The 20214-nt window shown below is 37.1% G+C and overlaps 1 protein-coding gene and 1 pseudogene across 2 annotated transcripts; one reads left to right on the top strand and one right to left on the bottom strand.

Moving 5' to 3' along the window:
• The first annotated feature begins 14472 nt into the window (after positions 1-14472).
• On the top strand, positions 14473-20112 carry LOC106408854 (annotated as a pseudogene).
• LOC106409895 lies at positions 15486-20037 on the bottom strand. 2 transcript variants are annotated; one of them, XM_048757057.1, is made up of 3 exons: positions 19260-20037; positions 18938-19006; positions 15486-17215 (listed from the first exon to the last, which is right to left on the bottom strand). In XM_048757057.1, the coding sequence occupies exon 3, from the start codon at positions 16777-16779 to the stop codon at positions 15730-15732; it is 1050 nt and encodes a 349-aa protein (XP_048613014.1). In that variant the 5' UTR covers positions 16780-17215; positions 18938-19006; positions 19260-20037; the 3' UTR covers positions 15486-15729. The 2 variants fall into 2 exon arrangements, with proteins under 2 accessions (XP_048613014.1, XP_048613015.1); XM_048757058.1 differs by having other exon boundaries at positions 18938-18997.
• Positions 20113-20214: the final 102 nt, after the last annotated feature.

The raw sequence follows: 20214 nt of genomic DNA, 5'->3' as shown, positions 1-20214 counted from the left end.
TTTAGTGTTTATCATTTGGGTTTAGAGTTTACTCTTTCGTATAGTGTTAAGAAATTTCATTGGATTTTAGGTTTAAGATTTAGCGTGTAGAGATAATAATTGAGTTTAACATTCATTCATATAACTAACCGACCACTAACTTAAATATTCAATAACAGTTAGAAATAACTGAATAATTGGTATTACTATATCAGAATCGTCTAATCTTGATTGTTACATATTTATGTCTATCGTTTTAGTTTTAAATAGTTTCATCCTTATTTGATTTAGCACAATATGAATATATAAAAAATATATTTTTTATTATAATTAATCGAATATGAATACATAAACAAACATGTGCAATACCACAAAATAATATTAACACACATTTTAGTATATGGCTACACTTTTCAATTTTGGATCCTTATTCGATTTAGCCGGCTATTTTTACTTTCTAATAAACAATAAAATACATATTGGTAAAGATAATATGTGTAGCACATGAAGTATCAGGCTGTGAGATAGCATAACCCTGAACGATATAAAATAATTTTGATTCAGTTGTGATTTTGTAGTAAAATCACTCGTTTTTTCTTTAAATTAAAATTTTGACAGGAGGCGAGAAACATGAAAAAAAAAGAGAAATTGTTTTTCTAATAGTTTTGTGTTTGGGTCTAAACCCAAAGTTATATCTATACATACACAAATTATATATTACTTACAAAATCTTAATCAAATCATAATATATGTCTTAGTCTAAGTCTAGGCCCTAGATCTACCTTATCTATTTAGAGTAATTTAGCTCAACTAAAAATGTTGTCTAAGTCATTTTACACCTACTTTTCACTATTTACTTCAATTTTCCATCCTTGAATATGACATTTATTTGTGTATATTGAGCTAATTAACTATAAAAAAATTCATTCTTTCACTTCATTAGGGGCCAAACTGTTTACACTCTCTCTTTGTCCACGAGAATGTACACCGCGAGCAGGAAGTGGCACTCAATATAATGGAAAAGACAAAATGTGATCTATTATGTAATGGACTCTTGATGTTAATTGAAAATAATATATTTTAATTAAAAAAATCAAAAATACATCCAATCGAGAATCAAACAACCATTGCTCGGGGACACAGACAAATTTTTATTGGGGGTTAACACCAACTAAACCAATGAATATTTGGTTATTTAGCTAATAAAATTGTTTAATATTTGAAATTACTAGGGCAGCTGCCTCCCCCTCCCGCTAACGTAGTTTCATCCATATTTTATTCATTGTATTTTGACAATTCATGTTTTATCAAAGAGATTGTTTTCAATTAGTAAATATGGTTTCGGAACCAAATGAATTACGCAACTTACTTCAAAAATATTTGACGGCTGCATGAGAGTTTTAGCACTTTTTAAACTTACACATGTACTTTGGACTAAAATATAAAACTATATAATATTGCCCGTAGTGCTTGATGTCAGTCGTCCTTTTCTTTTCTTCATATGGACATGAAGTCTAACAGTTTGGTTAGCATATTTTATAGTTTACTAGAGGGTTTTCCTGTTAAGGTGATCTTGATCCAGCCTAAAATGCATTGGTGATAATAGGAATGGTTGCAAACCAAAGAGTTCAAGTCTCCATATGCGCCAAGCTCGTGGTGGCAAATTGCGCAGATGTCATCCTCTTCGCTAGGGATGAGTTCTCTTCGGTTGCTTTGCAGGTCGTTTGATATCTATACTATTAAAGCATGATCTTATTTTGAAAATTTGGGTTTCTGCCCTTGAAATTTCATCATATTTACATGACAATAGGAATATCTTTATATTTATAGTATCATTAAAAATATATGAATTTAAGTAATTAAATAAAAATATTATCATTAAAAAATAAAATGTGTGAAAAATAATATTAAAATATGCAATGAAAAAAGATCATTAGAAAATAGATATAACAATTTAGAATAATTAAAATTAATACAATGGTGTAATTATACATATCACCATCTGTTTCAGCCATTTAGATTTGTGGTTAAAGACTTTTTTTGTCATCGGTTAAAGACTTTATTATGATGCGTTTTGTTTGATCAGTAACCATTTTAATATCATTGGTTTAGTGTACTATTGTATTGTATGGTTACTTAAAACCAATATGACCCGGTGTTGATTTTGTTTTCAATTTTTAACATACATGGTCTATGGGATCTATGTGCCAGAGGTTCACCACTACATAATTCACAAACAACCAATTTTTAACAGACATGATCTATGGTATATAGGGGATTCATAAGTTTCACAAAAAAAGAATGATGAATTAATGTAAAAAAAAATTGTTGGTCGAATTTTATAACCAGTAACTTGAACCATATAATTAATTTGCTCTATATTTTAATTACTTGAAACAAAATGATAATGATGCAATTTTATCGCCTCCTCATTTGAAATTATTGTCTTAAGTGAAAGTTTTCTATATTGTTATTGCTAATTATGAATCATTTACGCAGAAATTTATTCTTTAATATAATAAAAGTTTTGTGTATCTACTGCTTGGCAATAACTCATAGCTTTCTCATCAAGGCTTAGGAGTACTCTATACATACACTATGTTCTTCGCCAATAAAAACCACAAATACCATAAACCTACCAACCTAAATGCAGTGTTCTCAATTATAATCATATACTTAATACAGCCATATCATTCTATATACATTTTAAATGTGTCTATTCATTATTGTAGTTATAAGGAAAGTATATATGTAATTGGTGACCCGTGCATTGATTATATTTCGTGATAAGGAAAGTATTTATGTAATAAACAGCACTAATTTTGGGATAATAATTTGTGAATATTTCTCTATTATTCTGATTTCCATATAATTGTAAAATATAAATATAAATATACAAAAATATAGCATATCTAACATCTATGATTATAACGTAAACAATCAATAATTTTTAAATGTATATAATTATTTATGTAAAAACACATAATTATATAATTAAAAAAAAATATTATTATAAATTATCTAAGGAGCGAACGCACACAAACTGGAATAAGGATTTGTGTTACCTGCAATTTGGACAGGGGGTAGGAGGTGGGTTCTCCATTCTGTTGATATGGCGATCCTTAGATTCAATCCGATGGTAAATTAGTAATTTGGAATAGGTATTGTATTTTGTTGGTTTATTATAAATTCCTACACTTACACTGTTTTTTGGAGGATTGACTGATATGAGCTTAGTTAACGGTTCCAGTGATGATTTCTAAACTGATTTGGAACATGTGAGAGAGGAAGTTTTACGCTAAAAAAATGCGGAAGTAGAAGTTAAGTGTTTCCTTGCTTTGGTTTATTTTTAAAGAATGAATTTATTCTTTAGGAGTGAGGAACCGTATATATGTTGTTTCCTTACGTTTTTGGAAGAAGATAGTATTTAATTACTTGAATTTGACTTGACGTCTAGGTGATAAAATTATGCCCCCAATCACGTTTGTCAAGGCTTGAATAAATATGTAACTTTCAAAGACGTTAGTATTTGTTGTGATCCTAAATTTATGTTGGTCAATAACATCATACCAAAAACATAACTGTCATTGAGATTACAACCGTTTGATAGAGGATTCAGACACAAGTTACTTGACAAAAAGATCATATATTAGTCACATTCGTGAAAGAGTGATGGACCTTACAAAAAATCACTCGGCTGCTAAACTAATACAGCCTACTATATATGTCCCCTTGGTCCACTTGTGTCACCTGCTAATCCATACATAGGGAGACCTCTTCCAATAGGTTCTTCGTCTCCTGGTAACAAAGGAACCTCTTTTTGAAGCATCAAGAGTTGATATATGAGGTTTGGAAAAATCAGGTTTGTGTCCCAGTCTGTTTTGCGGGTCATCTCGACCACTTGGTCATACACAAGATGACCAAAGTTAATATTGTTGCGATTGGCAACAGCATAAAGAAGGCAGAGTCGGTTTTTGATCATTGAATCAGAGTCAGGACCTGGAAGCCAATTCAGCTCACAAACACGGTATAGAACTTGGAAGGGATTGGGCAAAGCATTGAGATCGAATCCCGTCCATCCAGAGCATTGGCCTCCAGTGAGGTGTGAGATGGCCTGATTCAGATCAACTTCTTTCCACTCAAAAGAGTGTTCGACAGATGGTGTCATCATCAATCGGTTGATCACCGAAGGGGTAAACTGGAACACATATCCCCGAATAGAGCACCCTCATCGTTGAAGGGTTTGTTTGAGATAAAATCTCTCACAACCCTAGGACAGAATGGATGCACATGCATCACAGTGTAAGACCATCCTATGCTATCGATAATCCTAAACACATCATCTAAAACGGGATCCTTAGGATCTAAAGAAACATGAACTACAAAGCCTCGGAGACAAAGATAACGATACCCGATAGCGCTTCCTCATTATGATGACGGCGAGAATATCCTCCGATGGTCGGAACGGTATTGGAGAATAACAGTCGGCTTCTTTGGAGACGATCGTTGAACGATATGAATGGAACTTGAGATCGGAAGTGATAGTGCTCTCCGAATGAATAATCGACCTCACTGAACCTCCGACGTCTAGATCGATCAGTAGAAGAATGACTTTGTTCAGTCATGGCGGATGAGATTTGATGAGAAGACAGTGGAGAGATAGAAGAGGAAGAGTCTCGAGTTTCCCTCGTTAAAAGGAAGAAGAAGCACTCAAACTTTCTGAATTGACGTGATTGACAAATTCTAGTGTCTTCCGGCTGTTGATTATATGTAATATGTCGGGCATAAATTTTTCAAAGTGTGTCTTTACTCTAGTGGTAGAGTAGCCCTCGTATATGATCCTGGACCAGGGTTCGAACTCTCCCACCAACATATTTTTAATTTTCGGCCATTTTCCATTTTTGGCTTCTAGTCTTAAGTATTCTAGGACCGAAAGAGCTAAGTGATATTGTAAAAAATCAGAAAGAGTTAAGGTACTTAATGGTTTGGCGTTGTAGTTTTTAATATCCAATAACCAAAAAGTTCAGGACATGTAAAAAGTTCCCAAAATGAAAATATATAAATATTTATTGATAGAAAGTGAAATATTATTCTTTGAGTGATGAAGAATATTGTTGTAGACTTTGGCTCACAGGTTAGATAACCACTTCAAGAATGATTACTAACTTTGTTTCTCCGGATGAAGCTTTGTATGAGATCGATAGAGCTGTCACAGTAAAAGCGAGTAGCAGGGGTTGTGGCGAGAATCAGTTTACCTGTAGTCATGTAAGAATAAAAAGGTTAACGATGTGAATCAAATTCTATGATTTATAGTTTTTTGGTTTAATTCGTCTATCATGTTCTTATCAATTGTTCTATGAGCAGACAACATCTAGTTATATCCCTAAAACAATTAATAATTACTACCTTTTAATACTCTGGGATTGATGCTTGTAATGAGTACAAATATGTATTTCATTACTGTCTTGCTATGCAAGTCTCTAAACCAAGCAGACACATTGTCCATTAATGTCAAGCGGACCATTTTGGATCATCACGTACAGATACATAGTATAAAGGAAAATATGCTAATCATCACGTGCCATTAAAAATATCATAATAGAACAAGTAAATTGCTTAAAGAGATAAGAAAAACCATATAATGAAAATTATATTCAAAGAAACAAAAAATCTCCAATGCACAAAAGTCTGAAGATTGAAATGGAAAGAAGGCAAAGTCATTAGGTAAACATAAAAACGGAACTTAAACTGCAGCAAAAACAATCACTACGTAAGAGGAAAGGTTGAAGCTATATTAGCCACTCTTGGAATGTTTGGCTTCATTTGATTCAAGACTCTCAGAGGCTTTTCTAACCCTATCACCCGCAGAATCTTCAAAGCCTCTGGAAGGACCGGATTCCTCACTTCCAGTCTTCAAGATATCATCGGACGTTACTGGAATAGCGTCTTCTTCCAAGGGTGCTATAGGATGTGGAGCTTCTGGTGGGAGTATCTTTGTGACAGTTATGGTTTGAGTCTTCCCTGTCAAATTATGATCTGAGACTTTCACAATGAATTTGTGTGTCTGCCCTATTGTATCAAGTAAAGCATGTGGTACCGACATGCAATGGTCAGCTCCTACTCCCTCATTAGACTAACATTCAAGTAAAATATACGTGAGTTCAAATAATATGGAGCTATGTATAGACAGGTTTCAAATTACCTCAAAGTAACTGGCAATTAATTCTGATGCATGCTTTCCAGTCAACTCTTTGCCAGCATCACCAAGAATGACAAAACTGCTTGTTCACTCTTATCATAAACAGAAATCCTCGTGAGGTATCTGCAATGAGAGAAGATTAGCTATTAGTGCTGGCAAAAGGTAGATGAAACTGTGTATACAACACTTACTGAGCAACGCCTGTAACTTCACTTTTTCCACACTTCTTATTGTTACAAATCAGAGAGGTAAGCCCTTTGACTGCCTTACTATTACACTCATCGCATGAAATATAATACCAAGCAGAACCCTGGACAACATCATCTATAGTTGCTGTGCATTCAAACCAAGCAACCTTCCATAGTGAAAAATAAAATAAACTCCATTAATACCCAAGCATATCACAATGAATGTGAAAACAGAACAACTCATGTACCTTAGCAGTTTCCTGCTTGAAGTAGGAGAATAGTTCCTCTAGAGTCGATGTCTAAGGCTTAGTGACAACCTATGCATTAATCTTATTAGCAATATCTGAGTTGGAGCTCAGCCTGAGAAAAATGAGAAGCCAAAAGAATGTTAGAGCTGAAGTCGCATGAAATGTCAAAGCAGAAGTTGCATGAAAAATATAATTGAATACAAAAATGCCTACCATCCAAGATAATCCTTGCTAGGCTGGACATCGGTATCCATAAACACTCGAGATGATGCCATAGAAGTGAGAGCAAGGGTTCATGTTCAAAACACATGAATTGATTATTACCAACCAAATACGTAAACGATGAAACAATAGAATTCAAATGGTGTAACATGTTATATCACTGTCTCACCTAACAATAAAAAAAATGACTTAATACAGTTCAGTTTGAATTACCACAGCTAAGTTCTAAATATGAACACACCAACCAATTACGGTAAACGATGAGAAACAATAGAATTTAAATGGCCTAACATGGTATATCAATGTCTCATCTAATCTTAATAATATAATGAATTAATACAGTTGTTTAGTGAAATGCTAACCTCCAAGATGTTTAGGGGTTACTGTGGTGACCAAAAGAACGCTTGGAGTGCTTCCATACGATTTGAATTTCTGGCAGAAGTCGGACGCGGCCTTGTCCCATAGATAGAGCTTCATCACTGGTGCGCTGCATAAGTTTAAAATCATGTGTTAAGCATAACACACAAAGAATGTGTCTGACAATTGGACAAACTTACTCATGTGTCTGAACATGAACACATAGATGCCGCTTCTCTGCTATGTCAACTTTGTCAAGGACAGTATGGCCAGTGATAGTCTGCCCATTCACCAGCTTCATGTGGCCAACATAATCTGAGATAGAATAATTCAAAGGTCAACTTAAAGATTTAAGTATAATCACCAACAATAGTTCAACAATGCTTACCATAAAGGTCAACTTTGCGGTCACAGTTGGCCTGAAACTCTTCGTAGCTATGGAACTTGAACCTATCTTCGTGAATTGGAACCAGAGGGTTCTCAAGAGCCGATAAATCAGAATTCCAAGCGAATGTAACGGTGGCGCTATGATCAGTAACCCGATACTGAGCTTTGTTTTTGGAGCCGAAAAAATTGCTCAGTTTATAAACAGAACCTGGTGTCAGTTTATATGTCCCAACCCGTCCTGCTGGAACAAAACCTTGAATAACAGTTCCCTATAAATCATTTGAAATTGATGATTAATAGAAATATCTCAATCGAGAAATATTAAAGAAGGATGAAGAGTAGTAAAATATTCGTAGATGAACCTCTTCGTCGATAAGGAGCATCTCCTGTCCAATGAGGATTTTCGTGTTTGGATTTCGAGCCTCCCAGAAATGAATCAGACGAAACCTCAAGTCGGCTTCGTGTGGGCGGAGTGAAACATTTCTGAAGAACATCACTTGGTCGCCATGCGCGAAGGAGAGAGCGGTAGAAGCGTTTGGTTTCATCAGAATGGCAGATGAAACAGCAGACTTCCCATTAGGTTTCATCACAATGGCGTAGGAAGCGGTGGACTTCCCGTTTGCTCTCGCAGTCGCGGAGGAGGCGACGGTCTTCTTGTTGGTCTTGCGGTCGCTGAAGATTGAAGAGTTTCCTTTGGTTTCCATCGGGATGATTGTCTGAGAGAAGCTTTTCAATTTTAATCGAGACATAAGCTAAGAAAACAGATTTATAAATAGACAAATGGAGAGAAAGATGAAAAGAATCCATTGAATGAGTTCAAGCAAGGTTTGATTAGAGCAGTTAGTGGTGAAGGTATGCGTTGAAACGGATTTGGAGAGAAGAGTAATGGAAGATGTGGAAGTCGAAAGGTAAGAGAAGAACGGCGGAATCATCAAAGAGAGAAGAGAGAATGAGTTGACAAAGCTAAGAGAAGAAGCCTAAAACAAACTAAGGAAAGGTAAAAGAAGAAACCCAAAACAAAATACGAAGCCGAAATCAAGATTAATCAAAGATGACATGGATGATTGCTGCAATATTAGTGGTTAATTTTTCCATCTGATATGGATATGTTAAGAGAGCTTCATATTCCCCTTTTAATATTGTTAGATGTCGTCGAAAAAGAAATTCCTAAAAAGAAAAAAAAGATGGAAATGCCAAAATCGTAAATAGTGGCCCTCATAACGTTACGATCCAATTTCGGCAAAGGCCCATTTAACTCTAATTCCGGTTTTTTCCCAAACCGGTCGAGATTTAAGGTTTTGTTTATAAAAAGCCAATTAATCCAAATAATACCGAAACCGAATGTTTCGATTTACGGGTGGAGCCATACACACACTGAAACAGAAGTTTGACTCTTTTGACTCACGAGCTAACAACAACACGACACCGATGAACGTCAAGAAACGATCGCGCTTGGAGAAAGGTCAGGTAACTATTAGGAGGATATACATTACATTCCGACTTAGGAGTATCTACGCTAGATTTACATATATATTAGTTGATAACTCCAAAGAGTCCTTATCTCTTACGGTTTACGTACTTTACGTTGTATATATAGACAGAGCAATTGCTCAATGTAACATCAAGTTAATAGTTCACAATACAAAACATATACATTACATTTCGACTTAGGAGTATCTACGCTAGATTTACATATATCTATCTTATTAAAACTCAAGTACAAATTAGGTTTGTTCGAAAACATGTATAGCAATTTTTTTAAAAAAGTTTGTTTGGAAACATAGATTATAGTTTAAAAAAAAGATTGTTTGGAAAAATGGATTGCAGTTTAAAAAAAAAAGATTTGTTTGGAAACATAGATTGTAGTTTTAAAAAAAAAAATTGTTCGGAAACATGGATAACAGTATATTAAGAGAAAAAAAAGTAATGGACTTATATTTTTAAGAAAATTTGAAAGTCCATTATATTGTGAGAACCTATCTATCTGGTACCGAATCGGGTTCGGTTCAGGTCTGTTTGGGTTTTAGGTTTCAGGTTTCTGGGGTCAAATATTTCAGCCTCATTCTAATATTTCTAAATTTCAGTCTAGATTCGCTTCGGATTTTTGCGGGTTCGATTCGAGTTCGGATAACCCATTAAAATTACTTTTAAAATTTTAAAATTCATTATATATTTATATACTTTAAATTTCTCAAAAACTATAAACAAAATAATATATTAAATATAAATTTGAATAGAATATGTCAGAATACCTAAACTTAACATATAAATTATTTTAGTTCAAATATTTGGATAGAGAATCAATCATTATTTTAAGTATTTTTGGTGTTTTAAGTATACTTTTACTATTTTATATATTTACTATTGATTATTTGTATATATTTTCAAGTGTTTAAACTAGCTTAAAAGTATCATATATATTCTAGATGTTTTTATATATATTAAATCTAAATATAATTAATATATATAAGTATATAAATCTATTTCGGATGCATTCGGGTACCCGGAATACTTCGGTTCGGATCGGATTCAGTTTCGGTTCTCCAGAAACCAAAATTTTGAATAATTCGGATATTTAATCAATTTCGGTTTAGGTTTGGTACTACTTTTTTGGATCGAGATCGGTTCGGTTCTTCAGATTCGAGTATTTTGCCTAGCCCTTATATTATTGACATGAAAAACAAATAGAAACATATTTTTGAAAAATATACCCGCGCGCGGGTCAAAGTCTAGTATTAGTTATAGATAACTCCAAAGAGTCCTTATCCCTTACGGTTTACGTTCTTTACGTTGTATATATAAACAGAGCAATTTCTCAATGTAACATCAAGTTAATAGTTCACAATACAAATCTTCACCTTATATGGTATCAGAGCAAATCAAATTCTGAATCAATTTTTTCATCGTCTTTTTAGAGAAGTTCTCTTAGTCATGTCTGACGGTGATGATTCTTCCGCAAGTAAGAGTTCATCGGCTCAAGTTGAGCAAAGTAAAAATGGTTCGTCAGCTCCTTATTCGCTACATGCATCAGACAATCCTGGTGCCCTAATAACATCTGTGATGTTTACGGGTGATAATTACAACGAGTGGTCCACAGAATTGACAAACGCACTCAAAGCCAAGCGAAAGTTAGGGTTCATAGATGGATCAATACCTAAACCGTCTATAGACGATTCTAACTTTGAGTTGTGGTCGTCAGTTAACTTGATGATAGTAGGTTGGATTTGTTCGTCTATTGAAGCTAGAGTTCGATCAACTGTTACTTTTATATCAGATTCTCATAAGTTATGGGATAATCTCAAGAAACGTTTTTCCGTGGGAAACAAAGTTCGTGTTCATCATCTGAAGGAGCAGCTTTCGTCTTGCAGACAAGAGGGTCAATTAGTGATGGAATACTATGGTCGTCTAGTTAAGATGTGGGAAGAGCTGGATATGTATAAATCAATTCCGGCTTGCTGTTGTAGTGCCGCGATTGAGTATGAGAAGGATCGTGAAGAGGAGAGAGTGCATCAGTTCGTTATGGGTCTTGATGAAGATCGGTTTGGTGTTGTCTCTCAAGGGATCATCGCCAGTGATTCCTTAATTGATTTGGGAGATGCTTATGCTAAGATAGTTCGTGAAGAAGAACGTCTCAACTCTACTAAAGAACGAGAAATCCAGCAGAATGCAGTTGGTTTTACTACCAAGAAAGAAACAATGGACTCGTCTAACACATCTCAAACAAGACGTTCCACTCAGTGTTCTCATTGTGGTCGCAGTGGTCATGAAAAATCATACTGTTGGCAATTGGTAGGATTTCCAGACTGGTGGGAAGAGAGATCAACAAACAGAGGAGAAAACAGAGCTCCCAGAGGTCGTGGTCGTGGAGGTTCCAACAGAACTTCAAGTGCGAGAGTTAATAATGTTCAAGCTACAACCTCGAATTCATCATCATTTCTGGTGTTTACAGAGGAAAATTTGAGAGCACTTACACAGATGATCAATGAGAAAACAAAATCGTCTGATAAGTTATCTGGTAAGAAGAGACATGGTGATCTTATTCTTGATACAGGGGCGTCTCATCACATGGCAGGAGATGTCTCATTGTTAGAAGATGTTAAGATTATTCCGCCTTGTCTAGTTGGCTTCGCGGATGGCAATAGAACTTATGCTACTCATGTCGGCATATTCATTTTAACCGCCAAAATGACACTGTCTAACGTGTTATACGTTCCAAATCTCAATTTCTCTCTCATCTCAATGTCGAAATTGCTTCATCAAACGAACTGTTTTGCACGTCTAACAGACATCATTTGTGTTTTACAGGATCGTTTCACGAGGATGCTGATTGGAGCAGGTGAAGAGCGAGATGGGGTTTACTTCTTCAAGGACGTCATGGCTGCACGAGTCTCCGTTTCTGATAAGTTTGTTCGTTCAGTTGATCACGACCGTTGGCATCAAAGGCTAGGGCATCCTTCGTTTTCAGTGTTGTCTTCTTTAAAGTTGTGTTCGCTTTCAAATAAATATGTTTCTCCACATCCTTGTGATACTTGTTTTCGAGCAAAACAGACTAGAGAAGTTTTTTGTGACAGTTCTAATAAAACTAGAGATTTCTTTGAGCTTATACATTGTGATGTTTGGGGTCCTTATCGCACCAAAGCATCATCAGGTGCGGTTTACTTCCTAACTATAGTAGATGATTACTCACGTTCAGTATGGACATATCTACTTCTTGAAAAGTCTGAAGTTTGTATGGTTCTTCAGAACTTTGTTAAGATGGCATTGAAACAGTTCACTAAGGAGGTTAAGATGGTAAGGAGTGACAACGGTACGGAGTTTATGTGTCTCTCCTCTTACTTCCGAGAGAATGGAATACTTCATCAGAATTCTTGTGTTGCTATACCATAACAGAACGGTTGTGTTGAGAGGAAACATCGCCATATACTTAATGTAGCAAGAGCTCTGTTATTTCAAGCAAGTCTTCCTATAAAATTTTGGGGTGAAGCTATACTTACGGCATCACACCTTATCAATCGTACGCCATCATCTGTCCTTAACGGAAGGTCTCTATATGAACTACTTTATGGCGAGTCACCAAACTATGGTCATCTTAAAGTTTTCGGATGCTTGTGTTACGTGCATCTCAAGTTGAGAGATAAGAACAAATTCAGTCCAAGAAGTGCTAAGTGTATCTTTGTAGGCTATCCTTACAGTCAAAGGGGATGGAAGGTTTATGATCTTGAAAATAAAGAGTTATTTATCTCAAGAGATGTCATCTTCCATGAAACAAAGTTCCCTTTAGCTTCCATCACAATTGTTAAGTCACCTGCATCTCCATCAATGTCTCAAATGCCTCCAGCGAGTGATGACGACTGGGAAATAACAAATGTCCCTACTTTCAGTGAAAGGGGGAGCTTAGAACAGTTCGATGGTTCTCCAGTTGTAGAAGAACAATCGCAAGCTCTACCTCAAGAACTAGAGTTGTCTGACCTAGTCATATCTCCAATAGATCAGCCGCTGTCACAATATCCGTCTCAAGAACCAGAGACTTCTGATCAAGCTGTTGCTCCAGATTCTGTTGCTATAACTGCACCTCTTGAATCTACTGAACAGTTAGGTAGAGGGCAAAGAACACGAGAACCGTCTACTAAACTTCGAGATTATGTAATGTACAACGCTCAATGTCCAAAAGAAACCCCTCTCGCTCACGCATCTACTCCATCAACGTCGTCGAGAAACAATCCAAGTAACACACCCTACCCGCTGGATAATTATATTACTGACATGAATTTTTCAGTATCACACAAGGCGTTTCTAGCTGCTGTTACTGCCGGTGTTGAGCCCAAACGATACTCTGATGCGATTAAAGAAAAGGTATGGAGGGACGCAATGAAACATGAGGTAGTTGCGCATGAAGAACTAGGCACATGGGACATTGCAACTTTACCTCAAGGCAAAAAGGCTATCAGTTCCAAGTGGGTTCATCGCATCAAGTACAATGCCAATGGAACGATCGAAAGACACAAATCTCGGCTGGTTGCGTGTGGAAACAGACAGGTTGAAGGTGATGATTATGAGGAAACGTTTGCACCTGTTGTAAAGATGTGTACTGTTCGTGGTCTCCTAGGCATTGCTGCAGCAAAAGGTTGGGAAGTCCATCAAATGGACGTACATAACGCCTTTCTTCATGGCGATCTTGAAGAGGAAGTCTACATGAAATTACCACCTGGATTTACTCATTCTGATCCTAAGAAAGTTTGTCGTCTTCGCAAAGCGATCTATGGTCTTAAACAAGCACCAAGGTGTTGGTATGCCAAGTTATCTAACGCTTTGATCGAGTTTGGTTGTCTGCAGTCTTATGAAGACTACTCATTGTTCATGTATACAAAAGGCCAGAAAGAAGTACATGTGCTGGTATATGTTGATGATTTAGTCATCGCCAGTAATGATTTTGTGTTACTCGATCAGTTCAAGGAATATTTGAGTAAATGCTTTCGTATGAAAGATCTTGGTAAGCTCAAGTACTTCTTAGGTATTGAAGTTGCTAGAGCTCCTGAAGGAATATTCTTGTCTCAACGTAAATATGCGTTAGACATTGTCGCTGATTGTGGTCTACTAGGAGCCAAACCGACCTCTACTCCGCTTGAGCCTAACCATCATCTTGCAACTGATAAAGGCCCTTTGTTTTCGGATCCTAAACAATACTGACGCCTAGTTGGCTGTCTCGTGTATCTCTCCATCACGCGTCCTGAACTTGGATACTCTATTTATCTGTTGTCACAATTTATGAAAGCCCCTCATCAGGTTCATTGGGAAGCGGCTCTACGTGTTGTTCGTTTCTTGAAAGGAAGCCCTGGTCACGGAATTCTCCTGCGATCAGACAGCAATCTTGAGCTTTCAGTGTATGTCGATGCGGATTGGAGCACCTGTCCGATTACACACTGTTCATTGAGTGCATATGTAGTTCTTTTTGGAGGATGTCCCATTTCGTGGAAAACTAAGAAACAAAAGACAATGTCGCATTCTTCTGCCGAAGCTGAGTATAGAGCGATGTCAGCAGCAACAAGAAGAGTCTGTTTGATTAATGGTTTTTGTAATAAATAGATGTTCTTCTGTTGTTGCTATAGACATTGCATCCTGTCAAGGTGGAACTGGCTATGAGCAACAAAATGGTGTATGGAGTTGGTGATCGTGTTGACTTTGTCGTTGGTGACTTCATCCAATTAGCTCCATCTATTTTGTCATTTTTATATGCCAATAAATATATATTGACTGGCCGTTTTGTTATTGTGCTAGGAAGATTTTTTGTTTCTAGCGCCACCATGGGGAGGACCAATGTATAACAAAGTTGAGACTTACACGATGGACATGCTCCAACCAATAGACGGGTAACTATTGATGGTAGATTTGTGTTCAAAATGTACAGCTATTGAAGTACAACACCAGTTGGTTCTTTTGATCAAGTTTTGTGTAGGTACAAATTGTTTCAGATTGCTCAGTCCATTACACCTAACATGATAACGTTCCTACGAGGAAATGTTGATTTAGGGCAAGTGGAGAGCTCGCTTGGCTCTCGTCTCCACCTCTAGCTCTCGAGAGCACCATCAACCCAAATACACTAATTGGGTCTCTTAAATTTTATTTAATACTATTTTATTGAAAAAGTGGATTAAGAGACCGGATTAAGAGGCCCATTAATTTTCGCGGTGCAATGCAAGTCTCTTATTCATGATTTCTTAAAAAAAAAATTAATTAAACATAATTTTTTAAAAAAATTTTATTATTAAACTTAAACTTAAAACATAGGAAAAAAGTACAATTGAAACATAGATTGTAAAAAAATACATAAAACATAAAAACAAAGTTTATCAAAATAAACGAGAATAATTTGAAAGAAACATCTGAGCTCAGTTGTTGTCTTCATCGGGTCCAAATTTACGCCACACATGTTCAACCAAATCAGCTTTCAGTTGTTCATGCATCTGTCTATCCCGAAGTTTAGTTCGAACACCCATCATATTGGCGATATTTGTAGGGATATCTGTAGAATACGTGAGATCGACATGTGAACTTCCGTTGTCTTCTCCTGGTAGAAACTCTGAAAGATTAAATAGAGTGTATCCATCTCGTTCGTCTTCTACTATCATATTATGGAGTATGATACATGCTCTCATAATCTTCCCAATTTTGACTTTATTCCCAAAAAGTGCCGGATTTTTAACAATGGCAAATCGAGCTTGCAAGACTCCAAGAGCACGCTCGACATCTTTACGGACAGCTTCTTGACGTTGAGCAAATAAAACGGCTTTTGGCCCTTGTGGTATTCGAATAGATTGGATAAAAGTTGCCCATTTTGGGTAGATACCATCAGTGAGATAGTAAGCCAAATTATACTCTCTCCGTTGACAGAGTAAGTGACTTGCGGAGCTTGACCTTTTATTATGTCATCAAAAACAGGAGAGCGATCAAGAACATTGATATCATTTAAGGTACCTGGAGGTCCAAAAAATGCATGCCATATCCAGAGATCATATGAAGCAACCGCCTCTAAAACGATTGTTGGTTTTCCCGAACCACGACAATATTGCCCTTTCCAAGCGGTGGGACAATTCTTCCACTCCCAATGCATACAATCGATGCTTCCTATCATCCCGGGAAATCCACGACGATCTCCAATATCAAGTAGACGTTGAAGATCTGCTGGTGTTGGTCTTCTTAGGTACTCATCGCCGAACAAATAAATAATTCCTTCAACAAAATTCTCCAAACATGACCGAGTTGTAGTTTCACCTAGCCGGAGGTATTCGTCTACCGTATCAGCTGCACTACCATAAGCCAAGACACGAATGGCTGCTGTACACTTTTGGAGTGATGAAAGACCAAGCCTTCCCAGACCATCTCTTCTTTGAGAAAAGAAGTGAACTTCGTTGGAGAGTCGATGAACAATGTGCATGAACAATCTCTTGTTCATTCTAAAACGTCGTCGAAAATAATGTTCAGGATACGTCGGAGTTTCACTGAAATAATCATTCCATAAACGTACATTGCCTTCTTCTCGATTTCTTTCTATATAAGCTCGTTTCTTTCTTCTTTTTCTCCGTTCTTTTTGTTCAACTTGAATGGTCAAATCTTCAAAGGCTTGATCAAACTGCTGATCAAAGACCTCATCAAATGCATCGTCAAACGTATCATCTACATTTGTTTGAGAAGAAGAAGCCATAATGATTAAAGAGTGAAGATGAGTTGTTTATTTAAGAGAGAAGATGACTTTGGTGTTTAAAATAGAGAGAAGATGGGTTGTTTATAAAGACGAGTTGAGAGGGATGATGAGTTTTGATTCTTACAAGTTGATAAAGAGAAGGTGAGTTTGGTTTGTTACAAGTCGAGAGAGAAGGTGAGTTTGGTGTGGTGACAACTCGATTGAGAAACTGATGATATATATAGACAGAAACATACAAGTCTACAAATCAACATATACAAGTCCGTGACATAAAACAAGCTTTTTGTGTTTGTTACAAGTGGTCTTTCAAAGCCCGTGAGCAAGTACAGAAAAAAAAAGTGGTCTTTGGAAGCCCGTGACACACAAGACACCAACGTCTTTTAGTCCGTGACATAAGCCAATGTCAATGCTCCCAGTACAAGACATAACGTGTGACCTGCAACAAAATGAGCACATTTATATTTAGAACAAGCATAATTATATTAACCAGAGGACAAGATAAAAAGATAACAGAACATAACAACAAGCACATTTATATTTAGAACAAGCATAATTATATTAACCAGAGAACAAGATAACAAGATAACAAAACATAACAACAAGCATAATTATATTAAACACGAGACAAGATAACAAGAACATAACAAGCACATTATACATAATGAGCAACACATGACCGAGAATTACAATTTAACTAGAAATCAACTCATCTATGAGCTTCTTCTTCAGAACTTCATCTTGGAGAGCCTTTCCTTGATTGCCAAATCCTCCCTCTTGATGGTCCACATAGACTGCAACTCAGACAGCTGTTTCCCCTCACCCATCGGCCTCTTCCCACGGGCCTTTGCTGCCTTAACCCCAGCTGGACGATACCTTCCGTTATCATCTTCAGCAGCAGCATTTACATTTACATGAGAGCTCGCTGAATGTGATCCATCCACACATTTTCTCTTTTTGGAGCTGCTATCAGTTTTAGCTGTAGAGACTTCACACCACTTCTGGTCATTGCGAAGCTCATGCCAAGCATGTTCAAGTGTGAACCTCTTTTTATAGTTGGAGAAGAAGATTTCATGGGCTAATTTTACAACATCATTCTCGTTCATACCACTGGTTCTCTCTCTTGTAGCTGCTTCATACGCCCCACAGAACTTGGAAACTAGATCATTTAGCTTGTGCCAACGTTGCTTGCACTGAGATCCCTCTATTTTTTCACTACCAGCAACCTTGGGACTCGCGGAGAAGTATGCTGCGATTCGCTTCCAGAAAGCTATTGACCGTTGCTCATTCCCAACAACGGGGTCTTTGCTCGTGTTCAACCACGCACTTATAAGCACTATATCATCTGTTGGCGTCCAGGATCTTCGTTCCTTACGCTCTGTAGTAGCCTCGTCAACTTTTTTTGGACCTTCCGGTGATGGGAGTGGAACGGTATCTGATACGTTACCAAAGAACACTTTTTGTTGACTATTTAATAGATCAACAAAGTTTGCCGAGTTCTGAAATGGATTGAAATCCATTTCCGCAGTGAAAGAGAGAGGAGAAACAGGAGACAGAGGAGAAAGAGACACGGGAGACAGAGAGGAAAGAGGAGAAACAGGAGACAGAGGAGAAAGAGACACGGGAGACAGAGAGGAAAGAGGAGAAACAGGAGACAGAGGAGAAACAGGAGACAGAGGAGAAAGAGACACGGGAGACAGAGGGGAAAGAGGAGAAACAGGAGACAGAGGAGAAACAGGAGAAAGAGACACGGGAGACAGAGGGGAAAGAGGAGACAGAGGAACCCACATTCAACTTTCGTATCTGGAAGAGGCACACAGAGGTTTCAATTTATTCAAGAGAGAGGGAGAAAAGAGAAACGCATTCAACACACTCAACCAACAAGACTATCACCCAACCAACAAGACTATCTAAATTAAACATCTTTTTAAAGTCATAAACTCATCCATTTAAAACACAGCTGGAAAGAGGACATCCTATGTTCTGAGTTGACATATTTCTAACAACAAACAACAAACAATGCAACCATTTTTTCAACCACAACATCAATTCCATTAATTACCATTTCATTATAGACCAGAAGCTACACCATTTCCTCAGACGAAACTCTTAAACTAAAGCAATCATTTCATTTCAACGCTGATGAAAGAGTAACACTAACCTGTGTAGTTGCGTACTCCTTTGTCCGATGACCCTTGCTCGGCTCTCTTGATACATCCATCTAAATACACTAAGACCGAACATATCAAATTAGATTTCATCTAACCATCTGATGACACAAACACATAAGCATAGCAGAGAGGCAATAGACACAAACTATCACAACAACCAATGAAAATTGAAACCATCGATGCGGTAAAAAAATATAATTTGATCCATCCATCTAAGGTAACAACATACATAATCATTCATGACACAGGATCGAACACAGCAAACAAATAAAAATTGTAAAACCTTGAAGAACATGAAACGATAAGTTTTACCTTTCCACTCCCCGACAGACACCGAGACAATGGTCCGTCACCGTCAATGAGAGCCACAGGGAGACAGAATCAGCAGACAAAACAAATAAAACATTCGATCAGACCAAGAACAATCATAATCTAAAACATGCAAAAACAACCAAACAACCCGTTTACCTTTTGATTTTAGGAGAGCCACAGATAGAGGGTTCCGTCGCCCTCGAAGAGAGCCACAGAGAGATAGATCACCGAAAAGAGAGAGAGAGGTAACAGACGAGATGATTCTGGAGAGAAGGCCAAAGCGATTACTCGACGAGAGGAATCGAGAGAGATAGAACGGCGAGGAGAGATAGATCACCGACGACAGCCACCGAGAGAGATAGATCGGAGAAGGAGGAGCCACAGAGATAGATAGATCGGAGAAGGGAGGAGCCACCGATGAGAAGAAAAGAATCAAGAGAGACAGAGGTTTCGTAGAGGAGAGGAATCGAGACAGAGAGAAAACGAGAAGGTCGACACCATCTTCTCTCCACCCACTCTTGTTTTGACACATGTCAATAAGCGACGTCCCTTGCGGGCATGAAATAAGAGACGTGTTTTCCTCTTTTTCTTTTTTTCATTTTTTTTTTCTGACAATTAGATGAAGAGACCCTAATTATATACCCCGTTAATGGTGTTATGAGGTACCACATTTTGTCAAAGGAAGAACACAATGAGAGCTCATTTATTTGCAAAACTTTTTACTGGACGATTTTCATATGTTGTGATTTTCGGATTGAAGAAAATTGTGTTGGAGGCAAATTGAAAGGCATAACGGCTTATTTTAGTTGAGAAATTGCAACTATATTGTCTCAGGAGGAACTATCTCATGTAATAGACACTTGGCCTGGGACTTGTTACAGAGACATAACTAGGAGCCTAAAAATCAAAATCACAACACTCTGTCTCTCTTCGTATGTACTTGAGACTTGGTTAT

Source organism: Brassica napus, chromosome C5, assembly GCF_020379485.1.
Source record: "Brassica napus cultivar Da-Ae chromosome C5, Da-Ae, whole genome shotgun sequence".
NCBI lineage: Eukaryota > Viridiplantae > Streptophyta > Magnoliopsida > Brassicales > Brassicaceae > Brassica > Brassica napus.
The sequence above is the reverse complement of the archived record's forward strand: the minus strand, read 5'-3'. Positions and strand labels throughout refer to the sequence as shown.

Bases quoted from the DNA above. Each gene is read 5' to 3' on its own strand.
- LOC106409895 (XM_048757057.1), bottom strand. From the start codon at position 16,779: ATGGCTTCTTCTTCTCAAACAAATGTAGATGATACGTTTGACGATGCA.